Raw genomic sequence first — 16,479 nt, 5'->3', positions numbered from 1 at the left:
ATATAAATATATTTATTTATAATATTATATAATATAATTGTGGCAGGGCGGAGGGCGGGGCCGGGTTGTGATCCTACACACCCAGTCCCGTAGCAGGCTAATTAAGCCTCTGTGAGGGATAAAGGTCGACTGCAGAGGATCGTGCGGGAGAGAGAGATCGTTAACGGACATGTCCGTCATGTGTGTGTTTATGTTGTCTTTTAAGTTTATCATTAAACTATTATTTATATTGTTCTCGCCGCCTCCTTCCTTTCCATTGTTCCCTTTACAATCATCATATAATCTCTTCTATATAGCAATTATATGAGTGGTTAATGAGAATACCCATACATGACACATCTCTTATGTCAGACAATTGCGGAGCGGAGGACAAATTCAAATATCTCGACAATGGTAAAGTTGTGCTCGAGAAAGACATGGAAGGCTGCACAGGAGAGAACAAGTGCTCCCTGATTGTTTCATGGGAGCAAAACGCACCTGTTTGGCATACTCGTGCACACTGGAAAGCTTCGGTCGAGCACTGGAGAGAACTGCCACTTAAAATATTTCGCAATATTACCTCAGTTAAAGACAATGCTTAAAACATTGAAATACGACATATTTTGTGCATAAATTGTTAGTAAGTTATCTTAGAGTTATAAGAGCTGTATTATCATTAGCATGTTATCAGCTATGATTTCGAGTTCTAAAAAAAACATAAATCCTTTTTCATTATAAACCTTGACATCAGCAGTCTCATTGGTGATCATGATTTCAAGCTCAATTACACTTCCTAGCACCATCTAGCATTCTGTGCATGCATCAAGCCTAGTGTGCAATTGCAAGATATAAAGTGAAAAAAAAAGAGTTATATTTTCATCTGTTCATTCACAGAATTGATTAAATCGCTTCAGAAGACATGGATTACACTTTAGTTTCATATGGATTACTTTTATGCTGCCTTTATGTGCTTTTTAGAGCTTTCAAATTTTGGTCACCATTCACTTGCATTGTATGAACCTACAGAGCTGATATATTTTTCTTTGATCAGAACATACCTTCAGGGCCTGTAGGTATACTTTAGGTATACTGTAGGTATATCAGTATACTTTTATACAAGTAAATTAGGGCCTGAATGTTGCTTTGAATAAAAGCGTCTGTAAAATGAATAAAGGTAATGTAAATGCAAATTCATGCTATTCTATTCAGCAGGGTTAATTTCAGATCTCTTTTACTGTAGTATCTGGTAAGCCTGTTAGATAAATGCAGTAGGGTTTCTGAGACTTATCCTCTATTCTTCATCTTGCAGCTTCACAGAGTCTATTCCTTCCTGGACTACATCATGGGAGGCTGCCAAATACACTTCACAGTAAGTGGGAACAGCAGGGCGCACCACATTTAGCACTGCAGCGTGATCCAGACCGTTCACAGATTTACTGTCTGTGCACTCCACACAAGCATGTAGATGTTAATGTCATGTTTTGCTCGACTGATAACTGCCATCTCACATTAAATGCAAATCACATTCAATTAAATCACATTTATAGTAGATCATACATAAATACACGATGAAGAGTTGTGTTCATGTGGTACACTGCTCCTCATCAGAATGAAGCCATTTCAATTGGAACGCCCAACGGATGTAGAAAAGGAAGTCCCGCCTTACAGGTTAAAGAGCCAATCACCTTTTAGATACAGACATCAGTCAACTCAAGAATATGCATGCGCATTAGCTGAACCAGCCTGAATTTTTTTTACATTTTATTTACCATATTATGTTTAATTGTTCATCATCAATTCATTTTTTGACCAGCTGCCACTCTTGAGTTTTGTGTGATAGTGTGAATCATTGTTTCACTTCTGGAGGCAGTAGAACAAATTAATACCTCCTCCAAAGTCCTTGAAGTACCCCATCCCATGCTCCTTACAAGAGCTGCAAAATGGGACAAGAGTATTAATGAATCCATTTGAATATTAAATATTTTTTTTAATAAAATGTAGATAATCAGATGTCAATAAGTGAAATCCTTCATGGGTCAGAGTGAATGTTTTTGTGCAGCATATCAAACAGGTTCACGTAGGATCTTCAGATAATCATAATGCTATGTTTGCAGCAAGTTTTCAATTATTATTGGCCTATAAGCTGTATCTCTATATGACAGAGCATATGGTATGGTACTCTGTTGTGGCAGCGGGGGCGTGGTCAAGCGCCCGTCCGGGAGAGAAAAGCGGTAAGGGCGCTTACACCTGAGCTAAATTATGTCTAACACCTGTCTCTAATTTCAGTGAGTACGAGGAGAGCGGCATAAAAAGGCAGCGAGAGGGCTCCACGAGGGAGAGAGATGACAAGCGAACTCAGTGTTTGGCATTGTATTGTATGTGTGATAGTTGTACGAAGCAAAAGGGAATTAAAAACCTTACCTTGTGGTGAAGACCTGTTTCCTGTCCTCCTTCTTTGGGAAGTATTACACTGGTGCTGAAACCCAGGAGTTTAAAAGGAAACATGGAAAGTGGTCGCCCCATAGAGTCCTCCCAGCTGGCAGAAGTCCTCCAGTCCCTCGCGACGCTGCATCAAGGCCACCAACAATCCTTGCTTGAGCTCCGGCAAGACCAAGATCGCCGGTTTTTCGAAATCATGCGGGCTCACCATCCGGAGCCTCCTCAGCCAGGAGGATGCGTCAGCCACAACCGCGACCCCGGACACCCGTGCTACGCTGCCCCCCCCCCCCATGCTACAGAAGATGGGGGCAGCAGATGATCCTGAGGCCTTCCTCGATTTGTTTGAGCGTTCAGCAGAAACCTGGGGCTGGCCCCACGAACAGTGGGCAGCCCGCCTGATTCCCCTCCTGTCCGGGGAAGCTCAACTTGCGGCACAGCAGCTGCCGGCGACGAACCTCCTGGCCTACACCCGATCTGAAGAGGTCTATTCTGCAGCGGGTCGGTCGGAGCCCGGAAGAGAATCGCCAGCTCTTCCGGGCATGAAACTAGGAATGTCCGATCGCCCGTTCGCGTTCAGCTCAACGGCTCTGGGACGCCTGTCGGAGGTGGCTGCTAGCGGGGACCGCGACGTCGAGGGAGTAATCGACCAGGTGGTACTGGAACAGTTCGTTCAACGGCTGCCTCGGAAGACGGCGGGGTGCGTCCAGTGCCATCACCCGGCGTCGCTGGAGGAAGCTGTTCGGTTGGCGGAGGACCACTTGGCGGCGATCCTGAGGGCGGACGAGCCCTCTTCTTCTTCATCTCTCTCTCTTTCCCCTTCCCTTGTGTCTGCCCCTGCCCTCGCCCCCTCCCCTATGTTCTCTCCTTCTGTTCTCTCCCCAGGGCCCGTTCCTGCCCCGCGCAGGCGTGGAGGGTCCAGAGACCAGCTTCCCGGCCTTGGGAGAATATACCCTCCCATTCCCCGTCATTCAGCCGCTCTCCTCCTCAGGTGGGGGCGCCCGCCAGCACAAGTGCGGCCGCAACGCCTGGGCCGGCCTGTTGGAGGTGCGGAGACCCGGACCACTTCCGGGATCAGTGTCCGCTGATGGAGGTGGGGACGGTGGTGCGGGTCTCCGATGTCCCGCAGGCTGCCCCCTATCGGGCTGGAGCATACCGGATTCCGGTAAGGATCAGGGGGGGTATTTACCAAGCTTTGCTGGATACCGGCTGCAATCTGACCACCATCCACCAACGCTTGGTTCAACCCGGGACTTTGGGTTTAGCTAAACTGGTGAGGGTGAGGTGTGTGCATGGGGATGTTCACAAGTATCCCATGGTGACTTTGGCGATTAAATTCAGGGGAAAAAAACATAGTGTGGAGGCAGCGGTTAGTTCCCGCCTCACCCATCCGCTAATCTTGGGTACTGATTGGCCGAATTTTAAAGATATTTTAGAGGGTATTTGTGCGGATGGGTCCTGCATAAAGAAGTGTGCGGTGTGCGATGCTTTGGCGGGAGGCGGAGCCGGACCGTCCTCGGCTGCTCGGAATGACGAGGGAAGGGGCGAGGTGGCCGCCTCCTCTCAGGGAATTCCCTGAGGGGACTTCCCTCTAGAGCAGTCGCGGGATCGAAACCCTTAAACATGCTCTTGACCAAGTGAGAGTAATTGATGGTCAACAGCTCCGGCCGGGCATCGCCATTGCATACCCATACTTTGCCATGATTAGAGATCGGTTATATAGAGTGACGCAGGACGCTCAAACAAAGGAGGAAGTAACACAATTATTGATTCCACGGAGCCGCCGGGAAATGGTTTTCCAGGCGGCTCACTATAATCCTATAGCCGGTCACCTAGGGGAACGGAAAACACTTCTCCGCCTAATAGCCCGCTTCTATTGGCCGGGCATTGGCGGTGACGTCCGCAGGTGGTGTGCGGCATGCCGTGAATGTCAGCTGGTAAACCCACCGCCACCCCAAAAGCGCCATTGCGCCTCTACCATTAATCGAGGTCCCCTTCGAAAGAATTGGGATGGACCTCGTCGGGCCATTAGAACGGTCAGCACGCCGGACATCGCCGTGTTAGTCCTAGTGGATTACGCGACGCGATATCCGGAAGCAGTGCCTCTGAGCAACATCTCCGCACGTAGTGTTGCAGGGGCACTCTTCAAGATAATCTCCCGGTCGGGATTCGAAAGAAATCCTCACCGATCAAGGCACGACTTCTATGTCACGAACACTTCGCGAACTTTACGAGCTCTTGGGCATTAAATCGATTCGCACTAGCGCTTACCATCCGCAGACGGATGGCCTAGTGGAACGATTTAATAAAACGCTCAAGAACATGATTCGTAAATTCGCATACCGATGACGCTTAGAAATTGGGATAAGTGGCTAGACCCCTGTTGTTTGCAGTACGAGAGGTCCCACAAGCCTCCACAGGGTTTTCCCCGCTTGAGCTGCTGTACGGGCGACACCCCGCGGTGTCCTTGACGTCATCCGCGAGCTTGGGAGGAGGGACCTTCTAATAGCAAAAATGAAATTCAGTTCGTTCTCGATCTTAGAGCAAAACTCCACACACTGGGGCTGACTAACACAGGAGAATTTGCTCCAAGCTCAAGAACGCCAACGGCGGCTGTATGACAGGGGTGCTCGGCTACGGAATTTGCACCGGAGATAAGGTACTCGTATTACTCCCAACATCGAGCTCTAAATTACTCGCCAAGTGGCAAGGACCCTTTGAGGTCACACGACGAGTAGGGGATCTCGATTATGAATTTAAACGTACCGATAGAGGGGGCGCACGTCAAATTTATCACCTCAACCTCCTGAAATTGTGGAGGGAGGAGGCGGCCTCTGTGTCGTTGGCCATGGTATTTCCGGAGAGGGCGGAGCTCGGACCGGAGGTAAACAAAAACTACAACTTTAACACTCCGCTTACTTGTGGAGACCACCTCTCACCGTGTCAACTCACAGAGGTTTCTGAATTACAAAAGGAATTTGCGGATGTGTTCTCCCCTCTACCGGGCCGTACAGACATCATACAGCACCACATCGAGACCGAGCCGGGCGCGGTGGTGCGTTGCCACCCTTATCGCTTACCCGAACATAAAAAGAAAACAGTACGGGAGGAATTAGATGCGATGCTTGATATGGGCGTAATAGAGGAATCCCACAGTGATTGGTCCAGCCCGGTTGTTCTTGTTCCCAAGAATGATGGGTCTGTTCGATTCTGTGTGGATTACAGAAAAGTCAACGCGGTGTCTAAATTTGATGCATACCCAATGCTCCGTGTTGATGAACTGCTCGATCGGTTAGGTACTGCTCGATTTTATTCGACCTTGGATTTAACAAAGGGTTATTGGTAGGTCCCCTTGACACCCTATATATCCCGTGAGAAAACAGCCTTCACTACGCCGTTTGGATTACACCAATTTGTGACGCTTCCTTTCGGTTTGTTTGGGGCTCCGGCCACGTTTCAGCGCCTCATGGATCGGATCCTCAGACCACACACCGCGTACGCCGCTGCCTATTTAGATGATATAATCATTTATAGCAATGATTGGCAGCGGCACTTGCAACATCTGAGGGCCGTCCTGAGATCGCTGCAGCGGCGGGCTCACAGCAAACCCTAAGAAGTGCGCGATTGAGCGTGTGGAGGTACGGTATCTGGGGTTCCACTTGGGTCATGGCCAGGTGCGTCCCCAAATTGATAAGACCGCGGCGATTGCGACTTGCCCTAGACATAAGACCAAAAAGGGGTGAGGCAGTTCCTGGGGCTGGCTGGCTATTATAGAAGGTTTGTGCCTAATTATTCGGACGTCACCAGCCCGCTGACTGACCTCACTAAAAAGGGGGCTCCAGATCCGGTCCAGTGGTCGGAGCAGTGCCAACAGGCGTTTATGCAGATTAAAGCCGCACTTTGTGGGGGGCCGCTTCTTCATGCACCTGACTTCTCTCTCCCTTTTTTATTACAGACGGACGCTTCAGACAGAGGGCTGGGGGCCGTATTCTCGCAGGTGGTGGAGGCGGAGGAGCGCCCGGTGCTGTACATTAGCCGTAAGCTCTCCTTAAGGGAGACTAAGTACAGCACCGTGGAGAAGGAGTGTTTGGCCATCAAGTGGGCGGTCCTCACCCTCCGTTACTACCTGCTGGGGTGGACCTTCACCCTCTGCTCGGATCACGCCCCGCTGCAGTGGCTCCATCGCATGAAAGATACTAACGCCTGGATCACCCGTTGGTATCTAGCTCTCCAGCCCTTTAAATTCAAGGTGGTCCACAGACCGGGGGTGCAGATGGCTGTCGCCGACTTCCTCTCCAGAAATGGGGGGGAGTGGTAGGCAGGCCGGATGACGCCCCGGCCTGAGTCGGGCGGTGGGGGTATGTGGCAGCGGGGGCGTGGTCAAGCGCCCGTCCGGGAGAGAAAAGCGGTAAGGGCGCTTACACCTGAGCTAAATTATGTCTAACACCTGTCTCTAATTTCAGTGAGTACGAGGAGAGCGGCATAAAAAGGCAGCAAGAGGGCCCCACGAGGGAGAGAGATGACAAGCGAACTCAGTGTTTGGCATTGTATTGTATGTGTGATAGTTGTACGAAGCAAAAGGGAATTAAAAACCTTACCTTGTGGTTAAGACCTGTTTCCTGTCCTCCTTCTTTGGGAAGTATTACATCTGTATATCTCAAAGCAGAGCAAATTGACATTTTGTCCATTTTAATGCACTTTAATTATTTATACAGATGGGTATTTACTTGCAGAACTGCTTTAGTCAGGTTTTGCATACAGTAGCTTCCCAGGAAAGACAATCCTTGAGTGCTTGGCTCTTTGTAGACAGACGTTTCCTTTCATTTTTGACAATGGAGAAAACTATTGTCCCAGATGTAAAACCTAACAGAAAACATTTATGTAATGATCGATCAGATTATGTAACCCATGTCTCTCTTTGTTATATTGTATTATTTTGTACTGCATTTTGAAGTTTCAACAGAGTGTGTCATGGTATTATCTCTTTAGGTTGCTATTGACTTCACAGCGTCTAACGGGGACCCTCGCAATAGCTGTTCCCTTCACTACATCAACCCATATCAACCGAATGAATATCTAAAAGCTTTGATAGCTGTGGGGGAGATCTGCCAGGATTATGACAGGTTGGTGCTGATGTTTCTGTTGGTGAAGGTGATCACTTACACATAGCTTTGCATTTTATTATGATTTCAAAGCTCTGTGTCTCTGCTTTGTCTGACCAATGAGAATGTCATTTGTTTGTATCATTATTCTGGGTTGGACAACAGAATTTTTAGAAATAGGAAATGTGCAAATGGCTCCCTAAAGGCTACATTATGAGACTATTTAGCCAGAGACAGACCACTTGTATTAAAATGAATGGGAGATATTGGAACGCCTAGCAGATGTTGAAAAGGAAGTCCCGCCTAACAGGTTAAAGAGCCAATCACCTTTTATATACAATCTGGAGTTAAGTGCCTTGCTCAAGGACACAATGGTGATGGCAGTGGGGATCGAACCGACAACCTTCTGCTTAACAGTTTAGTACTTTAGCCCACCACCACCACCACCACCACCACAACCACACGGATTACATGTAAAACTTGAACTAATATGACATTAAAATGTGCCATCAATTACATCATGCCTCATTCTTCGAGTAGAATTCACATGCGATCAGTAAAAGAAGCTGTTCTAACCACATGATGAGGATTTAATGTAATATACAGTTGATGATTTTGAATTTGTCTTGTTATATTCTGAATTCATGGAGCTAATGTGCTAACATGCTATACACAGCCATAATATGCGCTTATTTAACTCTGTTATTGTAATTTATGATGACGGATACTACTGCAAAGATGCGTTAATGGGTTGAATACGGACAAATTAATGATGATAGGTAAGCCTTACTATGGGCAGATTTGTAAATTAATTTCGGCTGCAGATGGCACATGAGTGTAGCATCAAACATCAGACTGAATGGACACTTAAAGCTACACTGTGTAACTTTGGGCCCTCTAGCGTCTGAAGCATAAAACTGCAAGTTACTTGAGGAACATTTTACGCAAGTTGTGATTCGGCACTGCTCTTCTGCGTGGATGAAACTCATGGTTTGAGGACTCTGAGATATTTACCTGCAGAGGAGGTGTTATGAGTCGACAAACCCTATTATGTTGATATTATTTTATTTGTTTAAACATTTATAACCGATATACTACTGTATACAGGGCGGAGGGCGGGGCCGGGTCGTGATCCTACACACCCGGTCCCGTATTAGGCAAATCAAGCCTCCGAGAGGGATAAAGGTCGACTGCAGAGGATCATGCGGGAGAGAGAGATCGTTTACGGACATGTCTGTCATGTGTGTGTTTTGTTTAAGTTGGTAATTAAAATATTATTTATATTATTAAGCCGGTTCTCGCCTCCTCCTTTCCATTGACTTCTTTACAACTACTTACTTGGAAGATAAACAACACCCTTGGTCTGCACTTATATTTTTACTTATATTTACTTTTAACCTTAACGGTTACCAAAGCACTTTACACTGTGTCCCATTCACCCATTAACACACATTCACACACACCAATGGTGGAAGAGCTGCCATGCAAGGCGCGACCCTGCCGGGAGCAACTTGGGGTTCAGTGTCTTGCCCAAGGACACTTCGGCATGTGGAGTCATGTGGGCCAGGAATCGAACCGCCAACCCTGCGATTAGCGGCCGACCCGCTCTAACACCTGAGCCACTGCTGCCCTTAATTCGATTTTAACATGATTATTCAAGTGTTTTATCCACTGCACAATACACATTAATGTTTGTTTTTAATTACACATATCAAATTAAGATGTGAAACTTGTGTAATGGCTGATATGAGTTCAATTCAAGTTATTTAATTTTTATGTTATAATCTATAGCCTAAGTGGACAATGCAAGTGAACCGTAATACTACAATAGTAGATCTATGCATTGCACACAATAAGACTGTAATATAAAAACGCAAAGATCATTTAATATGTTATTAAACATATATGCAGAAATTGTAATATAACAATTACAATGCATTTTTAATCATTTATTTTGAAGTGAAGTTATAGTAGAGAGATGGTTACATGCAAAACAAATTATATACATTACCAGTGGCGGGCCGTGCATTTACATTCTAAGCCCTCAGTGTGATTCATGCCATTAAGAAAACAGTTTCACAATGATTAAGACACCCTATGCCTTTGGGCATCATACATTAGTGTCACAGCTACCTAATAATACCAATTGACATTTTAAAAACACATCCACGCACAAAAGCCAGAACTTGAAACGACACTTAATGCTCAAGCAAGCCTAATTTTAACTGCAGCATGACTGTTAAACCACAGGGGAACCACAGGGACCACAGAAGTTGAGACTACCTCCGGCAAGAGAACGATGTTATGCTCACATGAAGGGTTAAGACTCTCCAGAGAGATATTTTTTTTTTGTTAGATTTTCTCCCCTTTTTGTCCCTAATTTGGAATACCCAATTCCCAATGCGCTTTAAGTCCTCGTGGTGGAGTAATAACTCGCCTCAATCTGGGTGGTTTTGGATGATTCTCAATTGCCTCCACATCTGAGACTGTCAATCCGTGCATCTTTATCAGTGGTGGTGGTGTAGTGGTCTAAGCACATAACTGGTAATCTGGTAATCAGAAGGACGTTGGTTCAAGCCCCACAGCCACCACCATTGTGTCCTTGAGCAAGGCACTTAACTCCAGGTTGCTCCGGGGGGATTGTCCCTGTAATAAGTGCACTGTAAGTCGCTTTGGATAAAAGCATCTGCCAAATGCATAAAATGTAAATGTAAAATGTTATCACGTGTCTTGTTGAGAGTGTTACTGCGGAGACCTAGCCCGTGTGGAGGCTCACACTATTCTCCACGGCATCCATGCACAACTTGCTACGCACCAGATTGAGAGCGAGAATAATATTATAGTGACCACGAGGAGGTTAACCCAACGTGAGGTTAACCCAACGTGACTCTACCCACCCTAGCAACTTGGCCAATTGGTTGCTTAGGAAGCCTGACTGGAGTCACTCAGCACGCCCTGGATTCAATCTCGCTACTTCAGGGGTGGTAGTAAGTGTCTCGCTGAGCTACCCAGGCCCCACCTGAAGGTATTTTGAACTTGACACAGTGTCTAAAAATGTTTCGGTCCTGCGTGAGACACTGAAGAAACAGAGAGACACAGTGCAGCAGTCAAGGATGTTTGTCCAGCGTGTTTACATAGGAAAACAATGGAAAACCGAGCAGATGCATGCAAAAATGCGTTCAGTGTGAATGGCCCTGAAATCTTCTGTTCACACGTATCTGTGAGTGAGAGCGCGTGAGCGAAACAAGTTAGGAAGTACTGTATATTTTTTCATAAATTAGAAACCCGAACCCTAAGTCCTATTTGAAAACCGACCCGAACCTGCTAGACTTCTAACATGAACCGCTCTAAGAGTGCTGACAGCTTATCCGCACGTGTACCCAGAATATCATGTCACACCTCAAGCGGTTTTTGCCCCCCGATGTCCGGTGCCCCACGCAATTGCGTGGTGGTTAAAACCTCTACTGATTAAGACTCCAATGCTGTTGATTGAGCTTAACTTGTATTGAACCTGGAACATTCCTTTAAATAGCGACTAGTGCCAGGAACTTGTCCATGTCTACTGTCTGTGGCTTTTTAAAACTACTCTCTGGCTTGGCTGTGAAAATCCTAGCCAGAGAGACAACAACACAAATCTGAACTGACTGTAAGAGCCAACTATGAACTCCCATCATTATTGGGTCTTTATTTATCCAAACTGAGATGGAGGCAATGTGTGAGAATATAGTTCATTTACTCTCTCTAATTGTCTGCTACTGCAATTTTCACCTTCTATTCTCCTGGTCGATTCAGAAAATTGTCCATTAGTGTGTCTCTGTTGCATTTGGAAAGGAATTCACTATTTACCTTTTTAAACAGCGGTATCCCGCGATCATCGATTGTGTTCCTGTTTTTTTTTTTTTATGTTGATGGTAATGCTGGACACACAATGACTAAATCAATATTTATTTAATTTGTTTTGGACTTACTACAATTAGCCTTAGAGGAACTAGTTAATTACCCTCTTACAGATTTCTAATGAGATCTGTTCCAATGGAGGATTCTCTCCTTAGATCAAAGCTGAATAAGTCAAGAGACTTATCTTTCTAATAAATGCAAAAGAAACATGTGACATCTCCTTTGAGGTATACTTTTGGTGAGCACTTAGTATATGAAGAAAATGAAATAAAGGTACTTGCCTAAGGATACTTGAAGTCCTCTTGGGTCATACACCTACGCTGTGTGGGTTCCTCATTCGGGCTGAGAGGGTGTATTGTTGAGCCTCACACATCAAGTGATCACCTGCAGTTAAAATTGGAGCTGTTGGATGATCACGCTAGTGGGATGGTGTGGGTTTTGCTGGCTTTTTTTACCTCTTTTCCAAATGAAGTAGAATTTTTTATCTTGAGCAACCTACACATGAGAGAAATAAGGGAATTAAATGCTGTAATATCCAATCAAATATCTAGGTTTATGGATATTCAACACTTCTTATTAGCACAATACATTTCTTTTGATGATATACTGTATTACTGGCATTCAGTTCAGCTAATTAAAGGGGTAGTTCACCCAAAAATTATTTCATCAGTTACTCTCATGCCATCCCAGATGTGTATGACTTTATTCTTCAGCAGAACATAAAAAAAGATTTTTAGAAAACTTTCTCAACTCTGTAGGTTCATACAATGCAAGTGCATTATTTGCATTATTATTTATGCATTTGGCAGACGCTTTTATCCAAAGCGACTTACAGTGCACTTAATACAGGGACAGTCCCCGGAGCAACCTGGAGTTAAGTGCCTTGCTCAAGGATACAATGGTGGTGGCTGTGGGGATCGAACCAAGTGAATAGTGATCAGACATTTGTAGCTCCAAAAATCACATAAAGGAAACATAGAAGTAATCCATAAGACTCCAGTGGTTAAATCCATATCTTCAGAAGTGATATAATGACAGTTAAGTTCAGTTAGGAAAATCTACATGGCGCGTGCTGATATTCGAAGAGGTGCACCGCCATCTTACGCACCCAATCAAAAGCTATTATGTCAAAATATATATAGCTGCTACTCACCTTACACAATACAACAGTAAATGGCTATAGCAGCGCAGCTATGTATAGTGTTCTCCGTTCACCTCCCCAGCACCACCTGCATAGATCTGCTTTGAGGGGTGCTTTATCTTGATGTTGGTACAGTAGCAGCAGCATGTTTCCGTGCCAGCTGCAGCAGCATATTGACTCATGTCAAGCAGCAGCATGTGTGAAACAGATCTAGTCCACCAAGACCAAGCTTACTAAGCTGTCATTACCATCAATACAAATATTTCTATATTTCCGTGAGTTGTCCCATCTGAAATAGGTGTGGGTGAGAAACAGGTTTTTAATTTAAAGTCCTTTTTTTACTCTAAATCTACACTTTCACTTTTACATCTGAACGTCACACGTGGTGCCTGTTTAGTTTCACATTCATAACTGAAAGTGAAAGTTAAAGTAGAGATTTAGAGGAAACAAAACTGACTTAAATATTGTTCAGTTTCTCACCCTCAACTATTATATTGCTTCTGAAGGTATGGAGGTAAACACTGGAGTCATATAGATTACTTTTATGTGTCCGTTATAAGACTTTTTGAGCTACAGAGGTCTGATCACCATTCACTTGTATTGTATGGACTTACAGAGCAGAGTTATTTTTCATTTGTGTTCTGTAGAAGAAAGAATGTCATTCACATTTGGGATGGCATAATTGTGAGTAAATGATAAGAGAATATTAATTTTTGAGTGAACTATCCCTTTAAGGACTTTCATAGCTCAGGATGGAGTTATTTTAAATATCCACTTTTCTCATTTAAGTGAAAAATATCGATTTTTCACATAAACTTCCTTAGTTAGTTTTATGACATGAATAAGACAATTGTTGGCATACAGTAAGAGTATATAGCAATTTTCGAAGCATGGCTCAGATAATTTGGTATTGGTAGAGAAACGTTCACATTAAATAGTAATTTTTGACTTTTGATGGCAGACCTTTGAATATCAGCAAATCTGAGTACAGTCAGAGACATTGTTGAGATCATTAGCTGTCCATTAAATCTTATTCCTGTCAAGTAAAAAAAACATTTAGATATTAAAGAGATTTAATTTGTGATTTTTCTTTCCTATGGGCATGCTTAAATCACATACACAAGTCCACATAAAAGATGCATGCATACATTCAGAGTGTAGAGTAGGTGAAACATTCATTACTTATTCCATATGAATGTGAGGAATAACATTTCTTAAGGTTCATATATGTTTTTTTGTTTTGTTTGCTTTTCTCTTCACATCCTTAGAACTGCAGCAGCATTGAAAGATACAATTAGCTTCAGGGAGATATTCATCCCACAGTTTTTTTTCTTCTTCAGATAATGGTAGTGAAAATAAGAGGATATTGATTTCATTTTGCCTGCTTAATGCATCCTTTTGGTTGACAGAGAAAATGTCAGAGAGAGACAATTTACAAAATGGCTGGTTCCCTGAAAATGTTTTAAAAGTCTTCTTTTACAACAAATTTTGATTGGATATTATCTGAAATTAAGGTAACCATTGTGATGCAAGCATGTGCTAATTAACATTTTAATAATTCACATTGATTATGATTTGTGTGCATACATTCTCTGTAAGTGAATAATTAATTATAATAATAATTGTACCCTTCATTCCCCTGACAGCATGACTCGGAAGTAAAAAAAGATTGAACAAAATAGGCTAACTACTGGTAAGGTTAGAAATCGAGAACCAGTTTTTATTTAGAAATATAAAAAATATATATTGCTGTCATTAAATGTTTTATTCACGATTCATCACATACTTTTACATAGTTAATCGTGATTAATTGCAGATTTTGAAAGTGTTGACATTTTTTGTAACAATACTTTACAATAATTATTTATTAACATTTTCAATAAAAAGCCTACCACAGTATAAAGATGGAAATGCTCTAAAATAGCATCAATTCAAACTACTTAAACATTTCCCAAAGTCTAAGTGGGAGATTGACTAACTGAAAGAACTAGTCCCCATAGATTGCATATTCATTGCAACGTGCATTATATTTCTTAAACTCTCATCCTCCACAATATTAACTGGCCGGGAGACTGTGGTTATCCGCTTTGCTGTAGCAATCGTGAAGCTGCATTCACAATTCGTGTCGCTTTGAACTTAACATGAAAAGCCCTTGCAGACAACGTCTCAGTCTGCTTTTTCGTGACAGTTAAAACTTGACATGATTCTGTGTTAATTAAACTGCACACAACAGAAACTGCAAAGTCCTTATTTTGTACATTAAACAGCATTAAGAGGTCCTTTCTCCATCACTTGATCATTGACACGGAATTGCTTTTGTGTGTGTTTATGGTGTGTGCGTCATTGTAATGACCCCAGGAGGACACGTCGCAAAGTTTCCGCCCTATTCTAACCAGAGTGTTTAGAAATCACACAGAGCTGAACAAAATGTCAGAATAATGTCAAATGCTGTAATCGCAATTAAGAAAAATTAACGTTAAATGTTAAATGTTTTAAATTAATTGCATACGTTAACGTGTTAATTTTGATACCTCTAAACATATACTGGACCTAATGATTTCAATGATGTACTGTTTACTTAACAGTTCACGAATGCCTGTATTCTTCAGCTGAACAGAGTACCATATTAAACACTGACACTGTTTTCTGTGGCATTGAATCTACAGTGCCATGGTAAAATAAATTATTAGTTTTGTGCTTACAGTCTGACTTGAATTCAATGAAAGAAAAATACTGAGAGGCATGAAATAATACAAAAACAATAAATGGACACCGCTGTCTATTGATGCGTTTTTAAAAGTTGTCATTCTTTTTAACCTGACACAAGCTCTAAAAAAACCTGATTCTGAAAAAACAGCAAGATGCTGCATAATCAAAATCGCATGATTCCTGACAAATTGCATCCCACTGGTGAACTTTGTTGTTTGCAATTGTTCTTATCCGTTGTCAGAACAAGTGCACATTTTCCGAGCAGATTTATGACTAATGCCGCTTTGTTTTTTGCTGTATAGCTCCCTGCTGTGTTCTCCTTTATCCTTTGGGCTTTTATTAAAAGCAGGATTACCCTTTTACTGAAGTTTGTCCCTGCTTCTCCTTTGAGGCTCTGGACAGTGGTGGCAGCCTGACTGCCTCTATCAGATTCTGCTGGAGATGTGCTGATGAGACTTCCTCTGAGGAGCCCTGAAAAGCTTTGCTGAGAGAAAAAACAAAAATTTCTCCTGGTGAACCGACATGAGAGGTTGAGAGCAAGAATAGCTCTTGTTTTCGTAATTGCTCAGAGGCTTTTAGAGAACCATTTCTGGCTCTGCGGTTGAGAAGAAAATGTTCTCCAGAGTCTGGAGAAGTATTGAGCCTGGAAGTATAGTGATTCTGTGAAACGGATGTATAGTAACGTATTTCTCTCATTTCTAGGTTTATTATGTTTTATTACACGGCTCTCTGAAATGCTTGATACTAATTAGTCAGTCACTGCATTGTGCAGATAATTGTTTAGTATAACTGGCCTTTGTCCTAGGCAAACGATTTCCTACATGCAGTAGCTGTGCTAGCTTCATATCTCTCAGGTCACTGTGGTCTCTTCTCACATTAAAAGGTGAGTAAACGGTGACAGAATTGTAGTTTTTTTAACAGACTACCACTTTGAGAAATGGAATATGACTGAATAATATGGATGCAACACTTGTGACCCAGTTTAAACAGTGCGAGTAAGCTTCATGCTTTTGGGAAGCTTAGAAGTCACTCTTTTTTTACTCATTTGCAAGTCATTTGGCAACGTGGGCAGAAGTCACAGTTGTTGGAGCAGCTTGCCTCTCAATCATGGATGTGTGAATGTTTTGCATGTCAGGCATCATTGTATCATACACATTTCTTGCTGATGGTGTAACAGTGGCGCACCCAAACTACAATTTAAATACATTTTTCAAT

At 43.2% G+C, this 16,479-nt stretch overlaps 1 protein-coding gene across 1 annotated transcript in view; it reads left to right on the top strand.

The window, feature by feature from the left end:
* LOC127647143 (copine-7-like) overlaps positions 1–16,479 on the top strand; it is a 71,865-nt gene that overhangs the window by 34,103 nt on the left and 21,283 nt on the right. Inside the window, exons 9-10 of the mRNA XM_052131225.1 lie at positions 1,289–1,348; positions 7,405–7,538. Coding sequence (XP_051987185.1) covers positions 1,289–1,348; positions 7,405–7,538 — 194 coding nt within the window. The remainder of the gene's footprint in view (positions 1–1,288; positions 1,349–7,404; positions 7,539–16,479) is intronic.

This window comes from Xyrauchen texanus, chromosome 1, assembly GCF_025860055.1.
Source record: "Xyrauchen texanus isolate HMW12.3.18 chromosome 1, RBS_HiC_50CHRs, whole genome shotgun sequence".
Lineage (NCBI taxonomy): Eukaryota > Metazoa > Chordata > Actinopteri > Cypriniformes > Catostomidae > Xyrauchen > Xyrauchen texanus.
The sequence above is the reverse complement of the archived record's forward strand: the minus strand, read 5'-3'. Positions and strand labels throughout refer to the sequence as shown.